The sequence below is a fragment of the Populus alba genome, chromosome 14, assembly GCF_005239225.2.
Source record: "Populus alba chromosome 14, ASM523922v2, whole genome shotgun sequence".
NCBI lineage: Eukaryota > Viridiplantae > Streptophyta > Magnoliopsida > Malpighiales > Salicaceae > Populus > Populus alba.
Genome location: NC_133297.1, coordinates 3,447,438 through 3,459,137, shown reverse-complemented (window position 1 = coordinate 3,459,137; position 11,700 = coordinate 3,447,438). Strand labels below are relative to the sequence as shown.

At 36.8% G+C, this 11,700-nt stretch overlaps 2 protein-coding genes across 2 annotated transcripts; one reads left to right on the top strand and one right to left on the bottom strand.

Moving 5' to 3' along the window:
* The first annotated feature begins 1,658 nt into the window (after positions 1–1,658).
* LOC118034139 (uncharacterized) lies at positions 1,659–8,459 on the top strand. Its single transcript, XM_035039347.2, has 17 exons — positions 1,659–2,218; positions 2,896–3,252; positions 3,342–3,479; positions 3,627–3,759; positions 3,875–3,988; positions 4,077–4,150; positions 4,233–4,307; positions 4,471–4,563; positions 4,683–4,743; positions 5,072–5,404; positions 5,968–6,094; positions 6,186–6,285; positions 6,888–6,957; positions 7,051–7,203; positions 7,318–7,413; positions 7,498–7,811; positions 7,926–8,459. Exons 1-17 carry the CDS (start codon positions 2,135–2,137, stop codon positions 8,175–8,177), a joined length of 2,574 nt encoding a protein of 857 aa, XP_034895238.1. The 5' UTR covers positions 1,659–2,134; the 3' UTR covers positions 8,178–8,459.
* Positions 8,460–9,849: 1,390 nt separating this feature from the next.
* On the bottom strand, positions 9,850–11,068 carry LOC118034140 (pathogenesis-related thaumatin-like protein 3.5). The gene is made up of 2 exons (XM_035039349.2): positions 10,900–11,068; positions 9,850–10,600 (listed from the first exon to the last, which is right to left on the bottom strand). Exons 1-2 carry the CDS (start codon positions 10,952–10,954, stop codon positions 9,912–9,914), a joined length of 744 nt encoding a protein of 247 aa, XP_034895240.1. The 5' UTR covers positions 10,955–11,068; the 3' UTR covers positions 9,850–9,911.
* Between the last annotated feature and the right edge of the window lie 632 nt (positions 11,069–11,700).

The window sequence follows — 11,700 nt, the reverse complement described above, 5'->3', positions numbered from 1 at the left end:
GGTTCCACTCATGCTTTAGCTAGATTAATGGAGTTTGACAATATAAACTCTCATCTGATTTAATATAAAACCTGGCTCGTATTAGATCTCATATCATAGCAAGTTATCAGCCCATACATTGTTATTAATAATAACTTGCTTTGAAATATTTTGTTTAATTTTGCACTATTATCAATTAAAATGACCATGAAAACCTGTATTTACTTATTTTTTTGAAAATGAAAGGAAGATTGTACTGTTTTGAATTGAAAATTAAATTAAATTGAGTTTCACTCATGTTTAAACTGGATTGACTGAGTTTGATAATATAAAATTTCATTTGATTCAAAATTGATAGCAAGTGTACGTTAGATGCTATAAATAGAAAATCTCTAGAATTTACATGCAATCATTAGCGCCAATGTGTTAATTATCGGGGGGTTGAAAACACAATATCTTTTTGAATACGTGGCAGCTTAACTAAAATTTTAAAACGTAAAATCTACTCAAAAATACTCGCCGGACCGCCACTACAATTCACAACGCCAACACGCCGCTTCCTGGATAAACACAAGAATCGACAACATGAGCAGTTAAATTTATTACTAGTACATTTTCATCGCTATTCCCTCCCAGTTGCGGTCATGGGCCGCCGTTGCCTCGTCCACCGAGTAAAAAAAAATTACTCGCACAGTGGCATTTATATATATAAGTGAGATCGCAACAACACCGATGTTTTTATTTGCATTGATATAACCTTTAACTTTTCAAATTGTCTTTTATTTTTGTTATTTAAAAAAATATTTAATTAGTATTTTTATATTTTTTATGGTTTTGATGTGGTAATATTAAAAATAAAAAAATATTATTTTTATATATTTTTAATTAAAAATATTTTTTTTAAAATATGTTATATCACAATACATAACATGCATGAATTTTGCAACTTTTAAAAGCTTATCGCTCCAAAAAATGATAAAAAAATTATCATACCCGAACACCATGTTTGGAATTTTCTAAATTATATTAAAATTTTTAACAATAATAATAAAATAAATCAAAGGCTAGCCTACTATTCACTAACTAAAAAAAATAAAATTATTTACCAATTTCTTTTTTAAAGATGTTAAAAAAATCAAAATCAAAATAACAAGAGTAATATAAAAAATAAAATAAAATAAAATTTATTTTTTTATTAATTGAATTTAAATTAATTATTATAATTGAATTTAATATTATAGATAATTGGTTCTAGTATGATAATGGTTTAATTTTGGTATGAGAGATTGATTTGAAAAATCCAAGATTGAAGTTTGATTCTCAAGTTTTTTTTTTGTTAAAATATTAAAAAACTCAATACATTATTTTATTATAGAAAATTACTTAAAAATGTTGCCAAATACATATTTTTTTTTGTCTTTATTTATATCTTTAGTAAATATATTTTTATTTTTTCTCTACTTATTCTTTCTAACTCGGAACACCAGCCAAACATCACTTTAACCTGATTAGGTAAATATTTTTTTTTTCAGAAATAAAATATTTTTATAATTAAACAAACCACACTTGTTTTTAGGACAAATCTTTAAACCAGATCGATAACAATAATTTAATTAGTAATTAATGAATATAAAAATTGAAAAAACAACGATATTATTTTATCAACTATACCCACTCCTACCTAATCCATTTGATTTTCAAGCATCTCTTTCTCTCTCTACCTTTTCTCCTTTACTTCGTCCCCCCTCTCTCTCTTCACTGTCACAGATTTTCCTCTTCTGTGTATAAAGCTTCAATTTCAAGCCAGTTCAAATGGTCTTCCTCCTCCTCTTGCATTCAACACCACCACATCGTTTTTGAATCAGTCCATAAAAAGGAAAAAAACCAAACACCCTTCTACTCTGCTCCTTGTTTTTTTTTTTTTTTTTTTTTTGTCCCGCGTACTACTATTGACGATTTAAAATCTTAGTACTTAATTATAATCATAATAAAATTTTATTTTCTCTTTGATTCTATCAAAATAAAATACTATCCTTGCTTTTTATCGTCTGGATGGCTGAAATGCGGATTAGCCAGCGGTTTTTCGGGCGGATCGGGAAATCGCCGGCGATTTGATGGAATACACACTGTTTTGTTGTACAGTTTTAGACATTTCATGGAGGGTTTTATAAACAAGTTTAGTTCATGTTCGGTGACTAGAGTTGACACCAAGTTCAGATTCACACTCATTGTTTTCGAGGTATGCTGTTCCTTTTCTTTTTGGTAAATATTAATGCTGTCTTCTTGTTTGCTTTTCTTCTGTGAAATGTAGGATTTAGGGTTTTAGTTCACCGGCTTTGTTTGTTTACCGAGAATTCGAGGGAAAAGAGAGGAAATTTCTGGGTTTTATTACTGAACTGTAACCCTCAAGTGATTGTCAGATGCCAAAGATTTTGTTTTCTAGTTTATAGTTTTTTTTTCCTCCAGTCGCTTTCTTTGTTTCTTTCTTAGTTTTCCCTTTTGTTCGTGGAAAACACTTTTCTGAAACTGTTCACGGTTACCTGATTTTCTGTGGACATAAGCTTCGTTATAGAATTTGGATTACTTAACCTGCACGAATAAGCTGGGTTCGAGGATTTTCAAGTAAAAAGTATTATAATTAGCTGCTTTATTAGTTTGGAGCTAAAGCTTAATTGAGCTCATGGAGTTCAAAGCTTGGGTCTTTATTCTGGTATTTGTTACTCTGAATTTGGAGTCGCAAGATCTGTTGATTTTTTTTTGGCCAATTTTTTTTGCAAATTTGCTCGTTTTAATATTATTACTATATCAGTGTTTGAAATTGGAAGCTTTCTGCTCAAGTTCATACCTGTCAGATTTACTTGTTTGTGCTTGATAAGTAATTTCAATAATATGTACTTGTTATTGACTTTGAAACAGATTGCGTTGATATTGTTATGCTTTCAAGCTATAAATGCTGAAAGTCATGGCCAGCAATTGCAAGGGCAAAGTGCAGAAAGGGGAAGTGAAAATATTGTATCACATTCATGCATTCATGACCAGATAATTGAAGAGAGGAAACGACCTGGTCGCCAGGTGTACTCTGTTACGCCACAGGTTTATGGTCAGTCTGGTAACTCTAAACCCCTTAATGGCAAAGGTAGGGCATTGCTTGGAATCTCAGAATCATCGTTACAGCAAAAAGGTGTAAAGAAACCAATTAGGATATTTTTGAATTATGACGCTGTTGGTCACTCTCCTGATAGAGATTGTCGGAAAGTTGGTGATATTGTGAAGGTGGGTGTCACATCTGATTTAGTAAGCTCAGTTAGGTGCACTACTTTCAGCTGTGGAAGTAATATTGTCTGTTCTTTGTGTCTTATCAGCTTGGGGAGCCTCCAGTGGCTTCTCTTCCTGGCACTCCTTGCAATCCCCATGGCGATCCTCCAATTTATGGTGATTGCTGGTACAATTGCACTGTTGATGATATTTCCAGGGAGGACAAAAGGCATCGTCTTCGCAAGGTTAGCCATTATAAAATTAATTCAAGACGTCTACTCTGTGAAGCATGTTTTGAGATGACTATTAAAACTTCATCAGGCATGAAACTGTAATTTGCATTTCTATCAGCAAAAAAGCTTGATAAAGCTGAAGAACTTATTTTGGTGAAGGCTCTAGGGCAGACAGCTGATTGGTTTAGGGGAGCATTGGCTGTTGAGCCTGTAAAGGGTAACTTGCGGTTGAGTGGATATTCTGCATGTGGGCAAGATGGAGGTGTACAACTTCCACATGGATACGTTGAAGGTATCATCATTTCAGTTGCCCTTTTGCTTAGTGATCTACTCAGATTGCTGTTCTGACTTTTGTGGCACTTGTTAAATTTTGAGGCAACTTTCATATTTGCTTAAATTGTTCACAGAGGGTGTTGCTGATGCGGACTTGGTTCTCTTGGTGACTACAAGACCTACCACTGGCAACACTCTTGCATGGGCAGTAGCATGTGAACGTGATCAATGGGGTCGTGCAATTGCTGGTAATTTCTTAGTTCTGCAATTTTTTGCATTGAGCAATATCTCCCTGTTCACGTGATAAATATTCTGAGCTGTTCATTTCTTTTGCAGGACATGTGAATGTTGCCCCTCGCCATTTGACAGCTGAAGCAGAGACTTTACTTTCTGCTACCCTCATTCATGAGGTGATTTCATAATTAAATCAACAAGATTGGCAACCTGTGGAATGATCTATCTTTACTGATTAACATGTTTAATCTTGTCCAGGTGATGCATGTCCTTGGTTTTGATCCTCATGCCTTTGCCCATTTCAGGGATGACAGAAAGAGAAGGCGCAGTAAGGTAGATAGCAAATATACTGTTGGATCAATTCTTAAAACTTTGCAATGGAACTTATGTTTTCTTCCATAAAAATGTTATTTTGAAAAGATTTCGTGGTATATTTGTGTTCTTTCATGGGAATTTCACATCTGCAGTAAACTCACATTGCATGTTGCCTTTTCAGGTCACTGAACAACTCATGGATGAAAAACTTGGCCGGATGGTAACACGTGTAGTTCTTCCCCGTGTTCTCATGCACTCACGACATCATTATGGGGTAAGTGCTGTGCAGCTTTCCCGTTTTCCAAGGGAATGCTTGCATCGTCAAAATACTCTCCTTTCCGATTATCACAACCCAAAAGCCAACAAAGGTTTGATTAGTTTTCCTTCTAGCAGGCATTCTCTGAAAATTTTACAGGTTTAGAGCTTGAAGATGGGGGAGGACGTGGCACATCAGGTATTCTTTTTATATTCTGTGAATGCTTTTCAATTTCAAGCAGTGTTTACTTTTTATATTTAATTTCGCTATAAATAGATTGTAGACATCTTGTTTGTCTTTGAAGCACTTGCATCAACACCTATCTCTGAAAATCAATCTGCAGTAAATAACAGGATGTTAATTTAGGGAAACAGAAATACTGAATGAATGACATGTGGAAAATGTTAATACCAGTTTGAGCAGCACTAATTTATTGGTACTATCTGACGCGTGCCTTATTCTGGCTAAAAATGTGGTAATTCTTAGCAATTTAGTGATTGTTAGTTATCTGGGAACTTGGCTGCAGGGTCACATTGGGAAAAGAGGCTTATGATGAACGAGATAATGACAGGATCCGTGGATACAAGATCTGTAGTTTCAAAAATGACACTAGCTCTATTGGAGGATAGTGGTTGGTACCGAGCTAACTATAGCATGGCAGATCATCTCGATTGGGGTCGAAATCAAGGAACTGATTTTCTTACTTCCCCTTGCAACCTCTGGAAGGGGGCATATCATTGCAACACTACCCAGTTGTCAGGCTGTACATACAACAGGGAGGCAGAAGGTTATTGCCCAATTGTAAGTTACAGTGGAGATCTCCCCCAGTGGGCTCGCTACTTCCCGCAGGCAAATAAAGGTTTGTTCTTGAGCTTGCTATTTCTAGCACTTTATTTATGCTCTGTGTTCAAATTCTGCTAGTCTATGAATATGCAGTTATAAAATTTCCTGCTCTTATATATGTTGTTGTAAATTGATGTTTTTTGGAGGTCAAATATTTTTAACCCCTGTTTTTTTTTCCTATATAAATTGGAATGGCAGTCTGTCCTTCAAGATTCTCACATCAAACTAAGTCTAGATTTCATGTCGTGTCTGTGATTAATCGTTGAGATCCAGGAGATCATCTCCTTAACCACATTTTTCTCCCATTATTCCATATTTCATCCGAGATCCTCATTTAGTGGCTTCAACTTATGGAGACTTTGCTTTGATTCAAAATCTTGTCAAGATAAAGTTTTTTTCCCTCAATTATTTCTACACGAGTCTTTGGGTGTCATAAGCTGCTTGTAACAGCTGGCCATGCTTCAACATATATGCATTTGAACAAGGCTGTGATTGTTTCAATAAATCAATATCCTTAAGCAAGTTGGATTGGTCCTTAATTTGATAATTTGTTTTACTTTCTTTAATTGGTCATCACAGGCGGGCAGTCCTCACTGGCCGACTACTGTACTTATTTTGTGGCATACTCCGATGGATCCTGTACAGACTCTAACAGTGCAAGAGAGCCAGATAGAATGTTAGGTGAAGTGCGAGGAAGTAGGTCCAGGTGAGATTTTAGATTAGAGCCTCTTCTAGGGTCTAGTTGAAGAGTTTAAGCAACAATATACTGATCATCTGTTTTAAAATAATGCATGTAGGTGTATGACCTCATCATTAGTACGATCTGGGTTTGTCCGGGGCTCAGTGACCCAAGGAAATGGTTGTTATCAGCACAGATGTGTCAATAACTCTCTTGAGGTATGCATCAGAGCTCTGATACAGTTAATATTTTCCTGCATGCCATGCTGTAGTTTAATAGATGCTAGTGTGATCCGTTCAGTTGTCTGTGGAAGCTTCTGAGCTTCGAACTTTACATATAAACTGTAATTTTCTCAACAAATTATGAGTTTTTGAGAGGGTTGAAAAGATGAATTAAAGAAATTTGTGCAATTTTGTAAGCTGTTATCGACTTGTGATGATTTGGAGATTTGCAAGTATTTAACCTCTGTTCTTATGACCTATGAACTTTTAAGTTTTCCTAAATTTTCCAGAAAATAACATTTGTGTCAAGGAATTCAGTCACAGGGTTTAGCAAACTTTCACTATGGAGGTGTGTGAGTCTGTAGGATGTCCATTGAACATACCTATCCATCCAGTTTCCCTCTTTGACATGGAATAAGGCAACAGATTGCACAGCACGAGCTTCTTGCCTCTTACATGGCGCTGTTGTTTACTAAGGGGATGGCCTGAATGAGACTTGAATGTCTAATTTTAGGATTTTGAAAATAATTGGTACTTTTGTGCTGCTACTAAAAAGCACGGTGTGTTTTTCAATGTAATTCTGATGACCCTCTTTTTAGGTTGCTGTGGATGGTATTTGGAAAGCGTGTCCAGAAGCTGGAGGACCAGTTCAATTCCCTGGATTTAACGGTAGTTATTTATTTGTTTTTAAGCTGATTGATCACATTGAATCGTGAAGCCTATTCATCCTTGTATTTTCTGTTGTTTTGTTCTTGCCTGAAGGGGAGTTGATCTGTCCTGCTTACCATGAGCTCTGCAGTACAGGTTCCATTTCTGTACCTGGACAGTGCCCCAGTTCTTGTGATTTTAATGGAGACTGTGTAGATGGAAAGTGTCACTGTTTTGTAGGATTTCATGGTCATGATTGTAGTAAACGTAAGCTCCTATAAAGGTTTCAATATACCAGTTTGAAATCAGTGGATAGGAATCTTGGTTTCATTGACTTCTATTTTTGCATTTCTATAAAGCATTTCTTTCTTTCTTTTGCAGGCTCCTGTCCAGGGAATTGCAATGGCCAGGGCAAGTGCCTTTCAAATGGGATCTGTCAATGTGAAAATGGTTACACTGGCATTGACTGCTCTACTGGTGATGTGATCTTTCTCAGAGAAGCCTGATAATGATCCTTCCAAGTATTATCTTTCTAATTTTGTTCTTTGCTATGATATGCAGCTGTTTGTGATGAACAATGCAGCCTACATGGTGGGGTCTGCGACAACGGAGTTTGTGAATTCCGTTGCTCAGACTATGCTGGCTACACATGTCTAAACAGCTCAACCCTGCTGTCCAGTCTTTCAGTTTGCAAAAATGTACTGGGGAGTGACAGCCAACACTGCGCACCCAGTGAATCAAGCATACTTCAGCAGCTAGAAGAAGTTGTTGTCATGCCCAACTATCACCGATTGTTCCCAGGTGGTGCTCGGAAATTATTTAATATCTTTGGCAGCAGTTACTGTGATGCAGCTGCTAAGCGGCTAGCCTGCTGGGTAAGTCACCCACCTCTTTCATCATCAATCTCCTTCCCATCAATTTATAAAATATATGTCATGCATGATGATGATTTATTGCATGGGCTAAAATTTGTCCACATGAATGACCAGATCTCTATCCAAAAGTGTGACATGGATGGTGACAACAGGCTCCGGGTATGTCATTCAGCATGTCAGTCCTATAATTTAGCTTGTGGAGCATCACTTGACTGCTCGGACCAAACCCTCTTTAGCAGTGAGGGGGAAGGGGAGGGTCAGTGCACGGGCTCTGGTGAGATGAAAGTATCATGGTTTAGTCGTCTGCGGAGTAGTTTGTTTTCAAGTAATACTTCGTCCAGAGGAATGTCTGTAAAATATAGGTAGCTGTGGTTTATTTCCCCATCGATTTTTTCTTAATTTTTCTAGGGCTCAATTGTAGGAAAGGTGGCACGAAGAGCACGTGCCCTGGATGTAGGTTTGGTCTTGCGCTTCACCCTCGTTTAAAGAAATTGGGTGGCATTGGCTTTCGAAAATGAAGCCGCTTGTAGAGAAATTTGGAAATGTGTATGTATAAAGAAAACAACAAAAAAGAAACAAAAAGAAAGGAAGGTAAAAAGCTTTGTTGACCGAGTGATTAGAGGATTGGCCGAAGGCCTTTATAGAAAAGCCTTGTCTACTTTATTTCGTCCCCCAATTTTTTCTTATAATTTTGCAAAGTGCCTCCTAATGTTCAGTCTGATACAGGGTTTTGAAAGTTAACGCGTCAGATGAAAATGGTGGTTATGCCAATCGAACCCATATCTCAAATAATACGTTGCCTGCCTGTAAACTGCTTTCTTGATCTGAACTTGGTGGATTCCTTGTTCGTTTGGCTAGCAAATATGGTTCTGATTTGTGAAACTGCAAGTTTTATGATGCATTCTGTTGACAGTCAGTAGACCCGTCTACCTTCACCATTGAAGCTCCACCAGTATTGTAGAGAATTTTTCCATTTCGGAGGTAAAAAAACTTCAGAAACTCGGTTCTTGCTTCCACAGCCGGAGTCTTAAGGTGGTATTTGTGACTTTGGCTGTGAGGTAGAAATTACTTGTTTTTTTTTTTTTATTGTTCTTGTATAAAAACTACACAGTAGCAAATTCTTCTAAAATGTAATCCAAGTAGGCAGTCTGGTGATTTCTCTTTGTGATTCCAAGAGGTTAAACAAATCTGCAGAAGAAAAACCGTCTGTGCTCTCTTAAGATTGCCCCGATACGCTTGTTCGTAAATCATACTTCATTCGTTTGAAGAGAAAGGAACGTACGGTGGCCCGCCAATACAAGCTCTAACCGTACACAAGCCTCAGACTCGGACATAGACTTCTCAATACTCCTTGTTCAGATGCTATAGCTAATCCTTGTTTAGTTTGTTTTCAGTCTATTTGCACTATCTAGGCACTCTTGCAGCTTGTTCCCTTCTTTCTTTTGCCTTGTAGCAGGGACTGTCTCTTTTTGATTATAAAAAAAAAGGGTTTGGGTGCGTTTATGCTTCTTGTTTAGCTGGGTTTTGGTGACTGGCTATGAAATCATGGGCTAATGGCTTGAACTATAGGCTTTTTAAGTAGAACCGATTAGCCTCCTACAGGCTTTTTAGCAGCTTTCACCATAGTTATTAAACACTAATGAACTCAACTTTCAAATGATCATTTGAGTTGGTTTTCTTTCAAAGTGTTTTGAATATTGACTATGCTAATAACAAATAATTTAATGGGTTAAACAATGATTTATTTGACCTTGTCAAACATCTCGGTCAAGATCTAGTCAGGTAAATTGTAATAAATTTTTTTATTAATTGAATGGTGTTGAGCACTTCCATTCCAACCAGAGAAGCCAGCCTTGAGCCAAAGGAACCTTTAGAACATTTAAGAAAACTATAACACTAACACATAATAATTAATACTATCAACAAATTAATTATAACAACCAATAATACAAGAAAGAAAAATGCCAAATATGGTAATCATATGATAATCTTGAGAAAAATGCTTGCTTGCAAATGTATGAATTCCCACATAGAAATAGATCTATAAATAAGATTGTATTCTTCATAAAATAATCATCTACCAAGAAACATGACAGGAAATTATCCAGAACCACTCGGACAAAATGTGATCAAGTAATCAGACCCCGTGCAAGTACAAGTACTTGAGGCATCATCATAAGCATAACTATATGCTGTCGGGCAAGCATTTTTGAACATCACCGAGTATTGCGTTGGCGAGCAAGTCTGTGGCGTCGCATGATCGGCAGTACAGCAAAACTCGGGGGCGTTAAAGGCTGCGCAAGCACTCTTGCAAGCAACCGTAGAGCCAGAATCCACGACTCGGAGCTCCGCGGGGCAGTTCCCATTAAGATCCGTAACACAACCCGCATATTGACAATCACCGTAGCCACCCAATGCCTTGACGCCTAAGCCAACATTGTAGCCATCCACGAGACTAACATCATAAAAGTCCTTGTCACTAGGGTTTGTCCCAATAGTAAATTCCGCAAGACTGACGGGAGGTGCACCACCACCAATACAGTTTAGAATGCCACCACAGTCACCAGTTACGCACTTTCCACTGCCTGATTCATCAAATACGCACCCAGTTCTGGCCCAAAATCGGCCTGACCAACCGGGTGGAGCCTGGAACTGGATTGAGGCACCAGGTGCCAACGTAAAACCACCATCACCAAGAGTGGCAGCTCCATTCCCAGAGAGAGTTCCTGGCCATAAGGTGTAGCTGCACTGGTTTTGGAGAGTAAACACGGTGGCATTACCTACGTTGCCTGCAAGAAATCAGCCATAGACATGTGGAGATCAGTTCTTGTTAATACGGCAACTTATACACACACACATATATAATCATCTTTTAGTTAATTACAACTTGGAATGGTTAATTTGCTAATTAATTTAGCTGCAATCCAATAACCACAACATCAATCAAGAATCCAAGATTTTTTTTCCACTGACAATCTCTAGACACATGCATATATATGATCTTTCAACATGATTTTTCTTCTTCAAAAAACAAGACTCTAGTCCCAACATGGAGATGTCATGAGATATTTGAGAGCTAATGCTTTACCTGTTACGAAGAGAAGGAGCAGAAGATAACACAAAGAGATTGAGGAAATCGCCATTGGTTTCTGAGAGGAAAGAAGAAGATGGGGATGAAGAGAACAAACAGTTGTGTGTAAATATAGAAAATACTAATGGGAAGGTTAGAGTGGGTGTAGTTGGGATCGTGGAAGTTATTATTGTAGAAGGCTTTGAATTTATATGTGTCCATACCCTTATCTTTCTGAGGTGAAAATTTTAATTCGTGCCAAACTTTTCGTGATTAAATTTCAAGATTTTAGGTTCTTTTCCACATCGATGGCGTGTGCTATTATTTACCCAATCAAAGTACTAATTTAGATTTGATTGCCTTTTCTATTTCGTCCTTTCTTTTCGTGACTTCACATTATGATTTTTTATGGAGAAACTCTTTGTGTGTGTGAACTAGTTGTGTAATGTAATGCTATGAAATACCAATCATTTCACATATATTATACATGCGATAATTGGATGGGAGGAGGCACTAATTATACCATGCATTCCCAATGCTATTTTGAAACTCCCCGTGGATTGATCCGATGATATAATGACCTGAACCTTAATTAAGGTTTTTTTTGGACTGGCTATGTAGTTGACTTAGAAAAGCTTTAATTATGTCTTCACATCTCGGTTACAATTTTTAATTTTATAAAAAAGAGATTGTTTTAGTTTTAGAAATTAATAAAAATATTAAAAAACAACATGATTTAATTATATATATATAAAAAAGAGATGATATCCTTTTTTATTTTTTATTAAGATTGACTTGTTAACTTGTCATCCAATCCTT